This window comes from Athene noctua, chromosome 7, assembly GCF_965140245.1.
Source record: "Athene noctua chromosome 7, bAthNoc1.hap1.1, whole genome shotgun sequence".
Taxonomy (NCBI): domain Eukaryota; kingdom Metazoa; phylum Chordata; class Aves; order Strigiformes; family Strigidae; genus Athene; species Athene noctua.
This window is the reverse complement of record NC_134043.1, coordinates 7732856-7753857: the sequence shown is the minus strand read 5'-3', so window position 1 is coordinate 7753857 and position 21002 is coordinate 7732856. Positions and strand designations below refer to the sequence as shown.

Genomic DNA, 21002 nt, shown 5'->3' with positions numbered 1-21002 from the left:
TGGAAACTTTACAGTTTACTAAGTTTCATGTCTGATTGTTTATGGGATCTTTTGGATAATCTTCCATACTGAAAAGCAAAAAGAGCCAAGGCCAGTGCGCCAACTGCAGAAAGAGCAAAAAGCACATACAATGCTGTTTCTGCACTTTGTGATGTTAAATCCAATCCCAAAAAGTGCACATTGTCAGCCAGTCCTCCTGGTGTGATGTCTGTTGGTGTCACTGTCCACGGGAAAACAATAAGAAAGTATTAGTACACAGCCTGGGTGAAGTCTTCTGTGCATGTGTGTGCAGTGTCATAATTCTGTGGGAGCAGGGATTGACACAGTTCTGTTCCTGAGTAAAGGCACAACTGAGGCTGGTACTGCAATTCCTGAGATTTGAGGAGAGGTGAGTATTCTCTGGCAGCGTGCTCATCCCCAAACCCCACACTAACTGGCTGCTGTTTGGTGTACTATTGTTCAGAAAATGTAAATGTTTAGAATATTTGGTTTACCCAAAACACTGATTCATATAAAGGATTCAGAATTGTTTAGAAAAAATGTTACAGCATACTGAATTAATATGTATGGTTTGGAAAACATCTGTTAATTGGAGAAAAGTAAAAAGAAATAATGGTTTTGCTGCATTTGAGAACAGGTATGTATCAAGGTGCTATTGCACTAAATTTAGTTGTTCTGGTTTTGCATACAGAAACAACATCATTCTACATTAATGTCTTCAGCCATAACAAAGACAATTAGTCAGTGCAGTACTAGAGCCCTTAAAAAATAATATTGCAGAAAGTGGTGGTGTCTTTATGGAAATCTTTTGGGATTATAGTTTTTAATCTAGAGTCAGACACAGACAAGCAGGATTTCTGCTGCCTGGCTTACCTTCAGGCTCCAGTTCCAGACAGGGGTGTGGGCCTGTCGCTGGATCCGGAAACCCGTTGCAGTTTATGATCTGTGCGTAATACCTGGCAGAGGCCTTGGGGTGCCGCCGCAGCTCGGGGTCTGTGAAATTCACGTGGTAGAACCCAAACTTTTCATCAAAGCCCACTGCCCACTCAAAGTTGTCCATCAGCGTCCATGCAGTGTAGCCTCTTAAGTCGACGTGGTCGAGCACAACAGCTGTGAGCCAGACCAGAGAGAGCAGTTAGCTGTGCAGCCAGGTGACAGGTGTCACCACCAGGCCTGCAGTGGCACAAAGATGCTCCAGGACACTGCCCAGCAGCAGCAGGGTGCTCAGGGCAGGGAGGTTATTGCCACATCAGCCTTGGTCACACTGCCACTGCATTCCTGCCTCTCTCATGTCTTGCCTTAGCTCAGTTGCTTTGAGGTACTTCAGCTGCCAAGTTACACCTAAGGAGCAACCAGGGTTGCTCAGTCAGCCTGCTGGTACTGGAGACTGCTTTCCTCTGCTCCAAAAAATCGGAGTTTTGTTCCAGAAGCAAAGATTCAGGAACAGAAGAAAAGCCATCAACATGCAACTGTTGCTTAAACAAGTGCTTGTGGGGCCTTGCTGTGAAAAGACAGTGAACAAACACTCCCTGAAGTTCTGCCTGGCAGCTCTGAGTACATCAGAAACAAACTGAAAAAGCCCTTCCCCCGTGTTGCTTGACCACTGCTGTAATTGAAACCAGTTTGGGAGCATGGTTTGCTTTCTGATTTTTAAAAAGATGCTGTTTTTAGACACAGCAGTAGTCAAACTAGAAGTCAAAATAGGTATTCATCAAGTAGTAGTACCTTCCCTTGCCAGATGCAGCTACAAGGAAGCTGCAGTTACCAGTTAACCCCCAGGGTTTGTTCTTCCTTTAGATCATCTTTCCCTGCAAAGTCATGGCTTGCCATGGCCAGTTTCTGCTAAACCCAAAGGCTCTCAGAAACAGAGAAACCCATGTGAATGTGTAAATTGGAAGTGTGATGGCAGTGGTCTTTCAGCTCTTCACAGCTTGATTTATACACGACCAGTCTTGTGACAGACACTGCTGCTCTAGTCTAGAGATTTGGATGATCAGGTGTAAGGGATCATTCCTACCTTTCAGTGCCTCATTAACGTAGCTCCGATAGTAATGCATTCGCCAAGTGTCATTGAAGTCCAAGTCTCCCCTTTCTGAGACCCCATTTTCAGTCACGTAAATGGGAGGGTTGTTGTACTCCTCCTTTATCCACTTCAGAAGCTTTCGGAAACCGAAGGGTGTCACCTTTAGCCAGACGGAGCCAGAGTTGAGCCAGCTGCGGTCGGTTACTGAAGCTACACCCCTGTGGGGGAGGACACACTGATGAGGGAGCCATCCCCAGCGCCTGCTGCCATGCCTGGCACCTCGCTGCTGAGAAATACAGGGGGCGAGCTCTGCAGAAAACTGAACCAGAGGTGATAGTGTGACACGCCAGTGAAAGCACAGTGGGCTGAGGTGGTGCTGGTGCTCACAAGCTCCCAGAAAACACGTCTCATACTTTGTTTTACAAGCATACTCTGCTTAAATCCGCTATGGCAGAGGATGGGATGTGAGCTCCAAATCTTTGTACTTTGACATTTCTACTGTTCAACATATGATGCGGTGCTTGAGCACACAAAATTGCCTTTTGCACCTATGTACAGCAATACAGGACTGAGACCAGTGTCCTTCTGTGGAGCTAGACCCCAGGGGCTGGGATAGAGCAGCAAATGGAAGTTGCAATAATTTCATATATTCTCTGTGGAAACATTTCTGAAAACAACCAATGTTCACCCCCTTGCATGGTTCTCTGACCTTAATTCTCATCAGAAAAAGTAGTAAGCTTCTATTGTTTACTTGTTAAAGCTGGGGAAACAAATTACTATCTAAAAAAAAACTTTACATGTATACTTAACCGTGAAGTAATTTAGCTATTCAGACTTTGAATTTATATTTATTCAATGTGGTGATGGAGCATACAACTGTTTAACAGCAAATGGAGCAGTATCCCTAAACCAGGATAATCTAGCAATTCTACCTGCAGGCTGGGGGCAGAAAATATGATAAATACTGTTTACAGCTGATCTCAAACCATGGGGAGACTCACAAGTGCAGATTCCTTCCTTTAGTAGATCCTCTAATTTTCTTTGTTCTGTTTTAAACATTCAGGTTTATCAGCGGGTTTGTGAAAAAAAAAAAAAAGGGCTGTTGCTAGACTTTTGCGACAATAACAGCACCACAGGTATTGTTTGGGGATATTTTCCCTGGTATGGGCTATAACAGCTTAAAATACATGTCTCACGGCTTCATTTGCTATCAGTTTACATTGCTTAGTTGGCCCAGGCTCCACATGGGCATATTTTACTTGACCAATAATTTACTTTCACCTCTTACCTATCAGAGTCATATGACATAACACCAGCAGGATAGTTTATCTTGTATGTTAAAACTGTAGTATAATGATTTAGACCAAAGTAGTCATATGTGCCTTTAATTCTTTGCTTTTCACTTTCGGTAAATTCTGGAAGTCTGCAATAGAAAACAGAAAAAAGCATAAACTCCTCAAAATCTAGGTCTTCTCAGGATTTTCCCTTCTTCTGCTTCTACCCCTCCACAGTTACGTTGTGTAAACTAAGCTTTTGCTAGAATATGCCATTCCTGCTGGCTGCTCTAACCTTCTCCAAGAGAGGAACAGACCTTTCACTGACCAGAAAAGAGACACCCGATGGCTAGAGGTGCTGCTCACAGTCAAACTTCTTGTTTGACCATCATCCTGCTTTATAAGACAAGAAATGGTGTTTGCCCAGTCAGGAATGCACTGGGAGGAACTGGTGATGATCATTCTGGTTGTCATATGCTCACCACAGCCCTACGGAGACCCAGAGCCACAGTGTTTGTGAGTGACCTGTCTCAGCCCACCATCCTGCAAGAGCATGACTGTCTCTGAGAGAGGGAGGCATGAAGTGGTGCCTGCCAGCAGCCAGTGACATCCAGGAGGTCCTGTCCCTGCGTAGGAGAGCTGTCACGAGCCCCCTCAAAACCTGCTTGCATGCACTGAAGGTGCACGCAGCCATCAGATGTGCTTCATGACAGCAGCAGAAAAACAGGCATCTGCTCTTCTGTGTGTCATGGCAGAGGCTGATACAGCACTGTCTCAAACTCTGGCTTCTACATGGGAAACAATAAAAACTTCTGAGCACTCTCCCCGACATCCCCACTCCATGTGGAATGCTGGTACCAGCACCACAAGCACGATGGGAGGTACCATGATCCTTCTAGAGGAACACAGTAAAACCTGGGAGAAGCTAGGAACTAGGCTCTTCTCATGGACTCCGCCATTTAATCCCAAAGCACTTGGTCCCCTTCAAAAGGGTGGCCTCCTTAGAGAAAAACATCCCCCTTTGGGATATGCAGCCCTATACAGTCTCCACAGAGTAAGAAATTGAGTCAGGGACATCCCTGCAACAAGGAGTGAGGTTTCAGCTCTCTTTTAGCCAGAAGAGGGAGAAAATTCTCCTGGGAATTAGGTCCCTAGGCAATCCTCGCTGAAAATGCAGCCAGTGCTCCAGAGATGCTTGAGAGTTTGCAGTCTTAGATTGAGGACAGGACTTCTTCCCCAGATTGAGATGCTTGGGCACGTTATCTCATGAAGCAACACACATGACTTTGCTCTCTTATTAATGGCAGCAACCACCAGAGAAGAAATAACATGTCAAAAAAAGTGGCTAAGAACGCAAGTGTTTTAGGCACAAACAAAAGCATAATTTGAATCTCGAAGAGGCCTGCTTTTGCTGCAGAGCACACACTGACTCTTCCACCATTGCCCTCATTTCAAAACAAGTGGTCTTTCATATTTACAGAGAGGAGTGAGCAGAAATAGCCCCAGATCTGATACACCCCATTAAATTGCTATTAAAGAGCAAAAAGCATATTCCTTATATGCGCCTAGAAAAGGAGAGAGAAGGAAAGCCATTCATAATGGAGCACTGCTACCACAACAACCTTAAGCTTAATTAATGGGAATGGAAAATAAGAAACATAATTCAAAGGGGCCAGTATGTTCTCAGTGCTCGAGTTCAGTATGTAGTCTTAAGAAAAGTCAGAACACATTTACCATGGTGAGCAGATAAAGCACTGGGTCTAATGCAGAACATTGTATCACTCTGAGCTGCCAACTTACTACACCAAAGATATATTAGTACATTTAGTTTGCAAGAGAGGTAAAGATGGAATAGACAAAACGGATACTAGAATTTTTCTGTAGGGATACAGCAAGATCTTTACAGTAACATTATAATAGAATTTTAGCACTTCTGTCAGAAAAGCATGTTTCAGCACATCAAGTAAAACAAAAGCAGGTATGTGCCTGGGCCCTTACCGGGACTGACTCAGACCCTGAGCCAGACTGCGGTCCCGAATCCTTGTTTTCATCACTTCGTTATAATCACCATTTTTGTAAATGGGATGAGCAAACCAACCTAGAAGAAACTAAGCCAGGAAATAAGGAAGAAGCATAAATTATGTATCAAAACAAAGGATTTAACCATTTCTGCTCCATATGCTGCTTTAGAATTAATTTACAATTTACATTAGGCACATGGAGATACCCAGGGATGCCCACATAATGGCAGTAAATTTAATAAGCTTTTCTCACTGCAACCATATTTTGTCTCAATTCTGTTGTATACTTGATCAGTCACCAGAAGAGGGTGATACATTTCCTTGCAGTGATGCTTCTGGCTCATCCTTTTCTTTCAGTGAGATGCTGACCTGGGTTCTAGGCATCTCCAGCACCCAGAGAGAGGGTGCCACCATGAACAAACCCAGGAGCAACAGGGAGAGCTGTGACCACGTGTCTCTGTACCTGCACATACTGTCTGGCAGCATCAATGTCCTCCTGGTTGTATGGGTTCCTTGGCTCTGCCCAGTCAGAGTTAATGGTGATAGAGATTAATCCTCCTTGTTTTGCCCGGTAGGTCTCATTGTAGAGGTGCCAGGCCTCCGCATGGGCCTTGATTATGTTGTGCCCCACCACATAGGGGGCTCGCCCTGGCCGAATGGAGATGCCTGCAGAGACAGCACAGGCAGTGGAGCAGCAATTCCCAGCTTTCTCAGAGGCTGCTTCCCAGGTAAACACAACACCCAGAACCACCTGCTAGTAAATGAATAAATGTGCAGCACCTGGTGCCCTCGGGACCAGCCCTGGGCTGGAATTGCCGCTTGGGCAGAGATGAGGCGCAGCTGCAGTGAGCAGGCTCTGCAGGGCCCCGCGTTGCCCCTTCCTTACCCTGCGGTAGGACATGGGCTGCTTCAGCTCTCTAGCAAGAATAATGTGGAGGAGGGGTGGATTGGAGGAGTGGCAGAAGGAGATGGCTCTTGGTGGGGACAGGCAAAGTGAAAGGAGGACCTGTCCACCGCACCACAGCAGTCCAAACCCCATTTATCCCCACCACACCATCTTCCTTGCGCTACCTTTGCGAGCCCCTAGCATCTCCTCTGTGGCAGCGTAAACCAGTCGTGCCCACAGTGCTGTGGAGGTTCTGAGGTTCTGCCCAGCCACCTTACCTGGAGCAGCTGTGCCAACGCCATAGCCACAATATGCAGTGTTGTAGGGTTCATTGAAGGTTATCCAAAATTTCACTTTATCTCCCAGTCTCTGGAAAAGGAGCTCAGCATACTCCTTAAACCTCTGAACTATAGTATCGTTCTCCCACCCACCGATGTTCTGCAGTGCCAGTGGGAGGTCCCAGTGATAGAGAGTTACCTGTGGGTAAAAAGAGCAAAAGAAAGGACTCAACCAGTCACTCTTATTTCCAGAAATAAGCACAGCAATCCAGCCTCACTTATGAGCATAAAAAAACCTATGCTTTGATCTGCAGCTACCTGTTCTTAATGATGTTTTCAGTTTGTAGCAATCACTTGTGCACTCAAATGAGGTACCTTTTTGCCAGTGTTTCAGTTTCTTTAGGACATGGGGCAATGACTCGAACTCTAGGGACTGCCTGAAGGTGAAGATGAAGCTTTTGCCAAAAGACACCGAAACTTTGTGATAGCAAGAGCTTGTCAGTGAAGAACTGCTGTACTCACACTGACTCTCAGGTGAAATACGGTCCCACAGAACACCTGCTTGGGCTGGCACATCTGTTGGACCAGTCTAGAGCAACACCGTAGAACCACGAGGTGATGCTTGTGTGGATGTTGCTGGCTTGCCCCGTGCACGGTGTGCATACACAGGCATGCAGTGTTTGGTGCAGCCAGGTGCACTCATGTACCAGCATGGTTTGGGGAGGACAGGGACAGGCAGCAGTGGGGAGGTGACTGGTAGAAGCACAAAAATGCTACATGTGTCTAAGTCTATGGAGACAGGTCAGATTCACTCAAAAGTGCTGAAGGAGCTGATTGATGCAGTGGTGAGGTCACTGTCTGTTATATGTGACAAACCATGCTGATCTGTGGAGCTCCCTGACTCCTGGGAGAAGAACAGTGTTACACTCATCTCCAAGAAAGGCAAGAAGGAGGATCCTGGGAACTACAGGTTGGTTGGTCCAACCTCAGTCTCTGGAGCACAAGTGAAAAGAATGTAATTGGAAACAGCCAACAATAAGGTTACTGTGATCTCCCTGGGTAGCAATTTTTAACAAATATATCACTATATTCCCAGTTCATTTGCTTATGCAAAAACCATGTTTCCTTGCAGAACACAATGAAAAACAATTTCTCTGTGAAGGAGGGCATGGATGGAAAAACACAAATGTGCTCTGAGTACACTTGACTTGGGTTCTGCTATTTTTTAGTTACCTGAAAGTCACTGGTTTTAGTTACCTGAGGCATAATATTAGCTGCCAGAAGAGCATCGATAAGCCGTTCATAGTAGTTCAGTCCCATCTCATTGATGTATCTGGTGGTCCCATCTGGGAGAATGCGGGACCAGGAGATTGAAAAGCGATAGTGAGACACCTTGAGGCTTTTCAGCATTTCCACATCTGCCTCAATCTTGTGGTAGCTGTCACAAGCTACATCTCCAGTGTCATCATTGCTGATTTTCAAGGGAGTGTGAGAAAACTGGTCCCAAATGCTAAGTCCTTTTCCATCTGCTCTCCATCCTCCCTCAATCTGTAATTGAAGATGGGGGAGAATTGTTAGTAAATTTAAATTTAGGTCTTGGCCTAGCAAAGAATTTAGCCTGTTAGTCTTTGTGGCACCACACAATATTTTGATTTATCAACTTAAGTCTTGAAATAGCAATGTTTCTGCTGTATCAAACTAGTAAGACCTCTTGGGCCTCAAGGCAAGACATATAAGAAAAGAACAATGTCACAGAAGAGGCATTGTTTCACCCACAGCTCCATGTTGGCTGGCTCTTGTGAAGCTCATGCTGCTTCCTCAATTCCTGTGGTATAACTATGCCCTTAAACATCTCCAAGTTCCTCCCTTTCACAGCAGTTGTTACACTAACCCTCAATTACGGTAAAACCTAATGTTACAAAAGCCATAGGTGTCTCACCCAAAATTAATTAACTGTCCACATATACTTTAAGACTCTGTCTCAGTTTCCTAACCTGATATGCTGCAGTTGCTACACTCCACCAAAAGTTCTTTGGAAACTCTCCATATAGAAATTTATCTTCTTTTGGCAATGGGATACCATTATTGCGGATGATTTCTGCGTAGTACACAGCAGAGCGCTTTGGGGTTCTTGGCCTGTTGGGATTGTCAAAATCAACCTGGTGCAATCCAAATCTGGGATCATAACCATTCAACCATTCAAAGCTATCCATAAAAGACCAAGCGTTGTATCCTCTGAGATTAACACCATCCAACTTGTAAGCTGAAAGACCAGAAACAAATGGAAGAGCATCAGTGGTATAGTCACACATTAATCACACATAAATTCACATGCAACCACGCACATGCTTCTGGCTTCATACAGCTGCCACTGGTCAACTAAGATCATTAAGAGACTCTACATAGTTGGAAGATACAATGTAGAAACGATCACGCAAAGGAGATCTTATAAAGAAACACTTATGTTTATACTGGGTTCAGAATATTTAAAGACTGATATTGATCACTTTTAAGAACCACTTTTCAGAGGAATAAAGTAATCAGAAATCTAGACAGAAGACACAAACCACCAACAGAACAAAAGCAAATGTTGGTACCTTTTAAAGCTTCATCAATATATGTTTTGTAGTAAAATATCCTGGTATTGTCATCAACATCCGATTTGGTCTTTATCCCCACCCCATTCTCTATTATGTATATTGGAGGATTTCCATATTCTTCTTTGATCCAGTTCAGTAGCCTCCTCAGTCCCCAGGCCACAGCCCGATGGCCAGTAATAGCTGAGGAAGGCCAGGAGCTGTCAACCTTTGTTAAAACTTCCTGGTCATACTCATACGAGATGGGCCTCAACCGGGTTGTTGAATGGGTTACAATTTTGGAGGTGTAGCTGTTGAAGCAGAAAACATCTGCTGTACCCCTGATGTAGTCACGCTCCTCTGCTGTAAAAACCGGTAGGCGAGATGATGGCAGGTTCTGGAGCTCACTCCTGTTCCCAACTTTCCACTTCATGACCTCGGGGTAGTCCCCGTTTTTGAAAATCGGGTGTGTAAACCACCCCACCAAAAACTGAAGGTACCTGTCTGCAGCCTCTATGTCCCTGGGGTCACTTGGTGTCTTCGGCTCAACCCAGTCAATGTTGGGACACAGAGCAATGACCCCTCCCTGACTTGCTCTGTATTTGTCATCGTAGGTGTGGTAGACCCTAGCGTGAGCTTTGAGTAAGATGTGGGCAACCCTGTAGGGAGCACTGCCAGGGTCATTGACGTTGGGTGGAAGTGTCCCAGCACCATAGCCAGCCCAGGCAATGACTTGGGGTTCATTGAACGTAATCCAGAACTTCACCCTGTCCCCAAAGGTCTGGAAACAGAAATCCGCAAAACTATCAAACAGGTCAATCAGCGTGCTGCTCTCCCAACCACCGATGTCCTGGAGAGCCTGTGGCAGGTCCCAGTGGTAGAGAGTGACGATTGGAGTGATGTTGTTTGCAACCAATCCATTGATGAGCCGGTTATAGTAGTCAACTCCATGGCTGTTTATTGAGTTGTTCCTTCCGCTGGGGAAAATTCGAGACCAGGACAGGGAGAAACGATAGTTCTTTACTCCTAAGGCTCTCAGCAGGTAAATATCTTCCTCCACCTTGTTGTAGCTATCACAAGCTATATCTCCAGTATCACCATTCTTTATATTCCCTGGGACATGGCTGAAATTATCCCAAATGCTGGGTCCTTTGCCATCAGCATCCCAACCTCCCTCTATCTGGTAGGCAGAAGATGACACACCCCATGTAAAGTTCTCTGGGAATGTCCCATAAAAGTACATGTCCCTTTCAAAGTTTGTTTGAGATGAAAACTTCTCCCAGACAACTTTTGCCTTGGAGGGAACTTCTGATGCTGGTAAATTTGGCAACTTTGATGGCACGGGTAAGTCAGACACCACTGGGCTGGAAAACCTATCCAGGACTTTGGATGGGAAACCATTTTTTTCGATAACACTGGAATAGAAATAAGCAGATGCCTTGGGAGTCCTTGGTCTGTTGCTATCTTCAAAATTCACATGATGCAGCCCAAATTTTAGGCTGTAACCCACTGGGCCTTCAAAGCCATCAACCAGGGATCGAACAACATATGCCCGAACATCAACTGCATCTAGTTTTACCGCTGTCACAGAAACAATACAAGACATTGTTATTCATAAGAACATTTTATGAACACAGCACAACATAAGCACCACCATTGAGGATAACAGTGTGATAACGCCAAACACCTACGAATGGTCTTTTAGGAAAAAAAAAACCACAAAACAACAAAACAATTAAGAGTATCCATCAAGAAAAGCAGTCAGCATTGTTAATAGGAGCTAGTCAAATGCTTGGTGATAAAAATTTAGGAGAAAAGAAATATTAGTCAAGAGATATTTGAGTACAGGATACTTGTGCCACTGGCATCCCTTTCTCTGTGTTATTGCGTTCAAGCACAATTCATCAATTTAGGTATATGGTGCACTTTTAGATTTAACACTATAGTTAAACAGAAACATTGCGTGTATTTAGTGCTTGCCTATCTTCCTTGAGCACAAGAGCTTCTTTTAGCAGAACAGTGTATCCAATACCAGCAGAGGGAAGTCCAGCATCCTTCCTCACATTGCTTACAAAAAAGCACTAAATCTCTCTCATTCCAGAAAAGTTCATTTCCCACAAGCAGTCCATCTTCTTTACTTCTGCTGAGGCATAACAGCAATGCTAAATGGTGTTTTCGGTAGCTCTTCTAACACTTCTATCAGTATATTGAGAACTTGTCAAGAAGAGCAAATGCTGTACACACTGATCACCAACCTATTTAATACAGTATATTTAATAAAGTTTTCCTGACCACATTGATTTGTGACTCTCAAGAGATTATCAGTTAAATCTCTATTTGAAATTTCAAACCTCTGTACCTGACCAGAACTTCAGTCACTAATATTATTTTTACCTCAGTTGATACACAGTTTGCAAAGATACAAGCATACCTTGAACACTGCCTCAAAATGATTGAGGTATAAATATCTCTCTAAAAATTCTAACCTGAAATGGTACAGGATGCTGTCAGTTAGATCTGCTTAATCAGTAAAGACATCGTTCCGTCCTGATCTAGGAGATCTCTCTAGGCAAGAGCTTGCCTGGAGGCAAATCATCTTCAGGGAGGCTGAAGTGTATAAACACTGTTCTCACAGAGGGACTGACGTTAGGGCTCAGGCTACATTTATCCCTATATATGAAAAACCTGTTCCAATATCTAAACAAAATGGAGAGTTCCATATCTGGACACCAAATAGGCTGAAGTATATGAGGTCGCACTACATACACAACAGGCAGCTGACATCATACCACTACGCAAGTGGTGATGTTTTCACCATGGAAGTGATAGAATAACGAGTTGTCATTATTTAAAAAAAAAAAAAAAATATCCATACCTTTTAGAACCTCATTGATGTACTGGCGGAAATAATCCACTCGCAGAGTGTCATTGATAAGATCCCCTGTGTCTTCTGTTGGCATACCATTTCCCGCTATGTAAATTGGGATCTTTGTCCCCGTATATTCCTGGGACACAAACTTCAGCAGCCTTCTTAACCCCCAAGGCACCACATGGATCCAAGAAGAGGCAGTCTGTGGCCAAGAAGGATCTACATGCGAGGAGAAGTTCCCGATGCTCTCGTAGCCTGGTGTGCAGGTCCCATTAGTCACAGCACTGACCAGGCGGGAAGTGTAATGAGAAAGGCCAAAAAAATCTGCAGTCCCTTTCACCCAGGACTTCTCCTCCTCTGTAAACAGAGGCAGCTGTGCAACTGTTGTGGAGCACTGCTGGTTTACTTCCTGAACTTGAGCCTTCAGGAGCTCTGGGTAATCACCATTAACAAATATGGGGTGAGCAAACCAGCCAAGCATGAACTGCAGGTACCTCTCAGATGCCCTCACGTCCTCAGAGTTGGCTGGAGTCTTGGGTTCAGCCCAATCCGAGTTCAGCACCAACCCCACCTTTCCCAGCTGCTGAGAGCGGTATTTGTCATTGTACAGGTGCCAGACCTTGGCATGAGCCTTGAGAATTGTGTGAGCCACCTGGGGGCAGAAAGCAGAGGAATGTGTGTCACACTGCTTTGCACAAGAACTCTTAAGCATTGAGATTACTGACATGTGAGAATGTCATCTCCATCCAAAAGAAGAAAACTTGACAAAACAAATAATCATAGCCAGAGTGCAGCAGGTTTTGGATTAAGCAGAAGAATCTGGCTATCCATCAACACCAGCTTTCAGAATAGAAAAATAAAATAAAGACATCTAGCATCCATTAGGTACCCCATTTTTTTGCAAGTATCAAAAATCCAACAAGAAAATAGTTGCCTCAGAGGCCACATTAGGCTTGAACATCGTTAAAGTACAGAACCATCAGAGGAAAACAACACAACAATGGCAGGTGCAGGATCCCAGTTGTTGCTGTGTCCCTACCTTGAAAGATGCTACTCCTGGGTCAGTGATTCCTGGTGGATGCTCTCCGGTGCCATAGCCAGCGTAACTGATAACCCAAGGCTCATGGAAAGTAACCCAGATCTTGACCCGATCCCCAAAATTGGCAAAGCAGAAGTCCGCATAGTTTACAAAAGCATCTATGATACTGTCATTCTGCCAGCCACCAAGAACCTGAAGAGCTTGTGGGAGGTCCCAGTGGAACAGAGTCACCATGGGCTCAATGTTAGAGTCTATCAACCGGTTAATTAATTGGTTGTAATATTCAACACCCTTGAAGTTGATGGTCTTGTTGGTGCCAGCAGGGAAAATTCTAGGCCAGGATACAGAAAATTTGTACAGTTGGGGATGAAGACCCCGAAGTAGGTAAATGTCATAGCTGGTTTTATAGTAGCTGTCACATGCCACGTCTGCTGTTTGGTTCATGTAGACATGACCTGCATGCCCAAACTGATCCCAGATGCTCTCTCCTTTCCCATCCTCTGCCCACGCTCCCTCAGTGTTAAAGGCACCTGTGGATGTGCCCCAGAGGAAACCACTTGGGAAAACATCCTGCAGAAAAGAATCTCTCTCCAATTCAGACTGTTTAGAAAACATTTCCCAAACTTTTTGATAGGAGGAGCGAGGGGCAAGAGCAGCATCTGGGTTCTCCTGTAGAGTATTTGTTTTGCTGGAAATAGAACAAAAATAAGTTAAAATCTCCAGGGTGGATGCCAGTGCCACAGAACTTGCGAACACAGAGGACAGAAGAATCATTTCCTTCCCTTCCAGCTGACTAAGCCCCTTAGGGCTGATCAGTCCAACCCACAGCCATCCAACTAGCAGGTGAAGGTGGAGTGCAGTGAGCTAACTGCAGAGCAGCTCAAGAGTTACATGTCTAATGCAATTTTTGCAGGTAGATACTAATAATTTGTTACAGCTAGGTCAAAGGTGCAAACAAAATCCTTGCAGCATGTAGCATTTTCATGTGCTACAACTGCTCTCATGAGTTTCTATAGGATAAGCTAAAATTAATCAATCCTGCTTCTGCAATCCTTAGCATCTCCCTGCACAACAACATCTACATTTCTGTAGGCACAATTGGCTTCTGTCCTAGCAAAGTCTTTATTTTATTTTAGTTTAATTTAATTTTCTTTTATTTATTTATTTTTAACAGTTTTGCTCTTGAAAAGAACAGAAGCCTTGGAAAATGTAGTTGTTACTATTGGCTTGAAAGTGCAATCTGGGTAACCAAGGATGAGAGAGTGGAAGAGGATTACGTTGCCTGTAATAGTAGGACAGAGGATTGCCTGTAATAGCAAGAGACTGGGCTCAGCAGAAGGGCATTCCTTTCCAGTCCTTTCAGCAACTAACAGAGACTTTACCACTAAAACTGTCTTGTGTCTGCCTGCTCACAGGTTTCTAGAGGACACCATTTTATTACAGTATCTGATATAAGGGACAAAAACTGTACCTTAAAACATGAGATGATGATAAGTCCAAGAATTCATTAACATCATACCCAATCGTACGTGCCTCTTCTTTATTAATAGCTGAAAATGAACAAATGGTAAGTGATGAACTCAGTCACAACTTAGATACCATGGACTGCATGACTAGTTATACATACACCTTTAGAAACTAGGTGCTTTCTATAGCTAATAGTTATATTTCTCAGATCAAGTATGTTGGGTTTTTATTTTTTTTTACAATTTCATGTTAAAAAATGATCACAGAATCATAGAATCATACAGGTTGGAAAAGACCTTTAAGACCATCGAGTCCAACCATTAACCCAGCACTGCCAAGTCCACCACTAAACCATGCCCTAAGTGCCATGTCTACACATCTTTTAAATATCTCCAGGGATGGTGACTCCACCACTTCCCTGGGCAGGCTGTTCCAGTGCTTGACAATCCTTTCAGTGAATAAATTTTTCTTAATATCCAATCTAAAGCTCCCCAGCACAACTTGAGGCTGATGAAAATGATGGAAAAACTTTGGGGAAGATTTCCTGCTTGCCATCCCTCAACACTCACCATCTGCCCTTAATTTTCCAAGAAGGCTATGGAAGAAACCATGAAGTTGTTTCATCTAATAGCAATGGTCTAGACTGGGCAAATTTGAATTTCCTCTATAATTTGTCATGCAGAGCTTAGCTAAAAAACTCTCCTCCTTCTTGCATCATGTCACTCACCTGTGACAATGGCAGCTACTGGTATGAAAGGATTCTCTCCCACGGAACCACAACCAAGGAACTTTAGACTAAAAATCAAGATCTCTGTGTCCTTCCAGACACTCTGCAAAATCAGAAGTCAGAGATTTGTAGGAAAAGAAGCATCAGCCAGCTACTAAAACTATGCTCTTGGCATTTACTGCTTTTAGCACAGAATAGGAAATACCTAGAAGACTGAGAATCAGTGATAATTCTTCAAAGTTAAACTAATAAATCAACAGAGTAAGCATTAAATACCACCCACTATTTTCCTCTGATCCAAAAAAAGCCCAATGTAAACCAAAGCATAAACCCCAGAAACTTTCAGTGTTCGACCTCTCATTGAAAAGGCACAAGGAACTATGTCCTTTTTTTAAAGTTTACTTGGTAAGAATTTGTTGCCATAAATGTTTGACTCGCTTCAGATTTTTAGGGTAACTACAGCATGCTGGGACCCTAAAAAGAATGAGTCACATGGGTAGCTCCTTATTCCGCTACTCAGTTGCTGAATTATTCTCACCTTATATTTTAAGAATGCAATTCACTACCAAAGGTTTAATATCAGGTACTAGCCTATAGCATCACTGACATTGTTGTAGCCACGTGATCTAATGCTTTCACAAACTCATCCTCATTAACATTTCTAGCACTGCCTCTACTTATGAGGAGTTGCGAAGTTTGGTAGTACCATTGCAGAACCCATGCTAGAATAAAATACTGTATTTTTGTGTAAAGGTATTAGTCTAAAAACTTGTCAAAGACTTAAGATGTGAAAGAGAAGTTTTCAGTCCTGGTCAAAAGAATTAGGCCATTCCAGCTGATGAGCACTGAGCAAGATGATCCTTTCCAGCACTTTCGAACACCTGTTTTTAAGTCATAGTAACAACAGAGAAGTAAGTAAGCACTATGCAGCTGTTTCCTACTGTAGCTGTTGTCTGAACTCTCACAGCAAATCAGAACTGTTTAGACATGCATCAAGAAACTCGAAATTCCCCTTCTATTTATGGTCTGTTGTTTGCTGCTATAATTTTAGCACTGTGCATAATGTTACCTGGAATTCACTCAATTTCTCGTAGAAATCTGTTTCATTTCCACAGCAATACTGAAGGCTGAGAGACAGAAAGTCCACTGAATCCTGGAAACAAGAAAAGGAAAATAATCATCCTGGAGTAAAATGTATTTTTTGCAGGCATTACATTAAAAATATATAAAACTGTGAAATATCTGATAAAGATGCATTGCTGGAGTAAGAAGTCATAGAGCTATGTGGGACCCCTGGACAATATGAGTACAAACTGGGTACTCTTTGGGAAAGTGCATTTTGTATCTCTCCTTCTAAACAAAGAAAAATTTAAACAGCTAAATGAAATTCTAGGAGTATTTTATGAATTTAATATTAATGATTTACAGTTGATTTTCTTAATTAGTAAGACTGTCTATGATTAATCAGTCAGAGAAACCTTTGCAACTATGTGGCTCAGGTAAGCCTTATCAATATTCCTTTGGGGAAAGTCCACTTCAGAAATCTTTGATAATTCCAAACTACAAGCATTATCCCACTAGAAGTAATCGAGTTCAAGGGAATAGATTGTATTCTTTTAGTAAACCAGCTGATGAAGTTGGAAAAAAACTGATAAGCTTTCAGTTTATTTTTCAGTCCAAGGTTTTCTGGTTTAGTCAGCTCACCTAATACAACATCTCTCTTCTCCCTACAACCACACCTTGCTTATAGCCTTGAAATGTCATGCCTACAGCATTGCTTACCCTGTCACTAAATTCTGAAGGATTGTGAATACAAGCAAAACACCTGCACTGTCGTTTCTTCCCTGTATCCTACATCAACATCCTCCAGGTGAAGATAACTACTAACAAAGAGTTTGGTCTTTACAGAAAGAATGTCATTGTCTTTGCAGAGATTATGTTCTCCTTATGTTGTGCCATGCCTGTGCAACTAGACCACTTTTAGCACAGCTCCATCTGTGTTTTAACATAAAGCAGATTTTTTAAATAGCAGCTCTTTAAAATAAAGTATCTATTTCTTTGGAGGTGCATTGAGTAGACTTGCAAAGAAATGACAGGGGTACACTTTTTGCAGACCCCGTGTCATTTAAGCATGTATATTGATAAAATTGCTAATTATGAGAGCAAATACGTCTCCATATATCTTAATCACTACTTACTAGCCAAGAAAGGATACTGAAGTAATTTTTAAAATCAGTGAGCTTCACATGATCAGACTAATCAAATAAATAGTTTAACAAATTGGTCAGTTGGTCAACTTGATAAAATTTTATTTAACTTGCAACAAGTCACTGGATCCCATACATAAAAATAAAGTTAAATTGAATCAATTATATATAAATTTGAAAATAATTTCCATTAAGGTGTTACCTGAAGAGAAACTGAAAGCCATTCTGATGAAGCGCTATCCAAGGCATCACCCATTCCTAAAGCAATGGACAGCTTTCCACCTTGGGAAAAAAAAAGAGGCAGTAATATGTTAAGGACAAATAAAAAATTTCAGCTCACTCCAGTTATTTTAAAATCAGTTGGAAATTTTTGAAGACGTGGAACATCAGACCGTGCTCTAGGTAGCTGATTTCAGAATACCCACTATAATTTCAATGGAGAGTTGAAGGAATTCAGAATTCAAAGGCAGAGTTCAAGGATCAATAAATCTCATCCTATCATGACCGCTCATAAATATTTTAGCACTGTTGTTTGTAAGAAGGTGGATCTGAATACAGCTGTCCAGTGGGTAGCCTTCCACTCCATGAATTATTATAAGTAATATCTTTAATTTTCATGCCTTTCTGGTGGTTCTATGTTGGTTACTCTTTTAAATCCATTCTGTGCTGGATGCTGCTGAGATGCTGAGATGTCAGAGGGAAGCTGGGCAACTTTGTACTACAAAGTATTCCTGACAAATGTAAGAATTAAAAATAAATATATTCATTAAAAATCTGAAAAAAATTATGACTCAGCCAGCTCTACCTGGGACAGAAAAACTCCAAGCCCAAAAAAGGCAGATCCGAGAGGACAGCTGCTTAGAAAATCCCAGGTACCCACCATGGAAGAGGTGAAATCCTCTTGCTCTGTGTAACACAGGTAGAGTTAAGATTTAATTACTTTAAAACCCCAGTGTCTGCCATGAGGAAAGTGAAACAAAGGACAATGCAGACCTCCTCACACTATTATTATCTCACGGGAGACATCTTATGCCTTGTTTCTTCATGGTTTGAGGTACATTTGAGAAAGTTTTTAGTCTTTGTGAGTCAGGAAGAGGTACACAAAAATACATTATTATCTATGAAATAGCTTTGTCATTGTATGCAGAAAAAATAGAACAAGACTGGATTTGAGTAATTTTAAAGTAATCTGGAACTGATAGACAATTAACTTTCATTTTACACTAAAAAGTTAATATTTTGTTTCATGTTGCTTTATTTAACTGTTTTAATCAACTTTTTAAAGATAAATAAAATAATTTCCCTTTGATTAAATGAAATGTCATTTTAAACCATGATCAGCTTTGTTTGAGTGGATTTTGTCAATACATTTACAAAGATTTCCACCTTTTGGGTGGAAGGCTGATAATTGGATTTGGTCTGATTCTTCAGCTAGATGTGGACCTCAAAAGGTGTATTCCTTGGGAACACATCATGCTTTGAAATGAAAATGCCCGCACTGATCTTATGTAAGAGATTATAGCACAGCCACTGACTGATGGCACAATCTTCCTCCCTTAGCTGAAACGGTAGCAATTGGAATCCCATTTTCCAATGACACTGAAATAAGTAATAGGCTTTAAAAATGAGATGACTAGGCAGGAATCACAGTATCATACATTGGGTTGGAAGGAACCTTGAAGATCACCCAATCCCCCTGCCATGGGCAGGGACACCTTCCACTAGCCCAGGTTGCCCAAAGCCCCGTCCAACCTGGCCTTGGACACTGCCAGGGAGGGGGCAGCCACAGCTGCTCTGGGAAACCTGTGCCAGGGCCTCACCACCCTCACAGGAAAGAATTTCTTCCTTATCTCTAATCTAAATCTACCCTCTGTCAGTTTAAACCCCTTAACCCTCATCCTATCCCTACAATCCCTGATAAAGAGTCCCTCCTCCCCTTTCCTGTAGCCCCCTTTAAGTACTGGAAGGCCACTCTAAGGTCTCCCCAGAGCCTTCTCTTCTCCAGGCTGAACCCCCTCAACTCTCTCAGCCTGTCCTCACAGGGGGGTGCTCCAGCCCCCTGAGCATCTTCATGGCTCCTCTCAACCCACTCGAGCAGGTCCATGTTCTTCTGTTGGGGGCCCCAGAGCTGGACACAGCACTGCAGGGGGTGTCTCATGAGAGCAGAGTAGAGGGGGAGAATCCCCTGCATCGACCTGCTGGCCACACTGCTCTTGGTACAGCCCAGGACACGGTTGGCTTTCTGGACTGCAAGATCCTTCCTAAGTCTCAGTCCCACTTTCATTATACAACACATTTAAGGTTTGGTATATGAACAGTATGAGACTACAATTCATCAGGGACATCTGCTGGTCTTTAAATTAAGAGTACATGAACACCAGTCCTTAGAGAAAAAGCATATAAAAGTATTATTTTGTTTTGAAGTACTACTTTCTGCTGCTCAAATTAACTGGACACTATTTAATACTTCCCTGATGCTTTAAAGATTAAATTTAAATATGCACACATACATGTATATATTATCCCCAGCTATTTTGGCTATCCTTTCAAGTTAAATGCAATTACCAGTAAATTATAAAACAATTATCAAAATAAGGGATTTGAAGGAACCCGTTACTCGAGGATTTCTATGTAATCCTGAGAGCACTGATAGCATATTCACACAGACATTGCATGTAGCAGTTGCCATTTAATCCCATCACAAAATATTTGAGAAAAATTAATATAAAAAAATCCCTCTCACCCTTCTCCTTACCCGCTGGCGAGTATTTCTCATGGTAGATGGTGTAAGCTCTTTCATGAGCAGCAGCCAGGGCCTGGGCTTGGTACTGGGGTTCATCGTAAGGCAGGCTTATAAGGACCTCTGGCAGGTCACTGAAGGTGACCCACACGTCGACCAGGTCCCAGAAAACACGGAAGCTGAACTCTGCGTATTCCACAAAAAGCTCAGCAAACGTTTTGGCTTTCTGACCCATGGCCCGCGCAGCCACAGCGCCAGGGACATGCTGGTGCTGCAGAACTACCACCGGCCTGAGGTCTGCAGCAACCAGAGTCTCGAGCAGCTCCTGGTAGCACTGCACTTGAGCTTCATCTGGGTTCCTGGCATCCGCCTTTGGAAGAATGCGTGTCCATGGCAGGAAGACTTTGTAATGCGTCACCCCGATCTCACGCAGGTGGGAGAAGTACTGGAGCAGCTCGGGAGCCACAAGATCTTGCTGGCACAGGTAATCATGGCCTTCAGCCACAGCAGGACCCTCATCTTCCTTGGGTAGGACTTGGTTCTGCAGGTGCAACCTATATACTAACTGACTGGGTAGAGGTCCAGCAATGGCGATAAAATTCTGAGCAACTTCCCCATCTATCCCAAGGCTGGGAGAGACTAACAGAAAGAAGACAACGGTCTTACAAAACAGCTCCATTTCTGGACCTGCCTCAGAAACAGTTATTCCACACTACTTATACTACAGTAGAAGTAATATTTAACTGAAATTATCTATTACACAGATAAATGTTCCCAGAACTAGCTGACACTGGAATGATAACCTATCAGGACTTTCAATCACTAAATGAACAAACAAATTGGGTGAATACAAAAATCACTGTCAATTAGTTGGGGAAAGGTCATGTAGAAACAT

At 42.9% G+C, this 21002-nt stretch overlaps 1 protein-coding gene across 2 annotated transcripts; it reads right to left on the bottom strand.

Moving 5' to 3' along the window:
• Positions 1-8: 8 nt before the first annotated feature.
• LCT (lactase) lies at positions 9-20786 on the bottom strand. Of its 2 annotated transcripts, XM_074910086.1 has the most exons (19): positions 20123-20786; positions 17620-17649; positions 17022-17083; positions 16230-16313; positions 15161-15263; positions 14446-14516; positions 13981-14026; positions 12967-13649; positions 11934-12579; positions 9080-10639; positions 8477-8745; positions 7740-8030; positions 6483-6681; positions 5782-5984; positions 5296-5405; positions 3312-3446; positions 2018-2241; positions 874-1110; positions 9-220 (listed from the first exon to the last, which is right to left on the bottom strand). In XM_074910086.1, the coding sequence occupies exons 1-19, from the start codon at positions 20784-20786 to the stop codon at positions 9-11; spliced, it is 5829 nt and encodes a 1942-aa protein (XP_074766187.1). The 2 variants fall into 2 exon arrangements, with proteins under 2 accessions (XP_074766187.1, XP_074766189.1); XM_074910088.1 differs by lacking the exons at positions 13981-14026; positions 17022-17083 and having other exon boundaries at positions 12967-13654; positions 14438-14516; positions 17570-17649.
• Between the last annotated feature and the right edge of the window lie 216 nt (positions 20787-21002).

What these genes read in the sequence shown, in the direction of transcription:
- LCT (XM_074910086.1), bottom strand. Translation starts at nt 20,786, where the DNA reads ATGGAGCTGTTTTGTAAGACCGTTGTCTTCTTTCTGTTAGTCTCTCCC. An exon ending in CAGCTAATATTATGCCTCAG is followed by an intron (nt 6,682 to 7,739) that starts GTAACTAAAACC and finishes TTTTACCCACAG; the next exon opens with GTAACTCTCTATCACTGGGA. An exon ending in ATGTCATATGACTCTGATAG is followed by an intron (nt 2,242 to 3,311) that starts GTAAGAGGTGAA and finishes CCTCCCCCACAG; the next exon opens with GGGTGTAGCTTCAGTAACCG.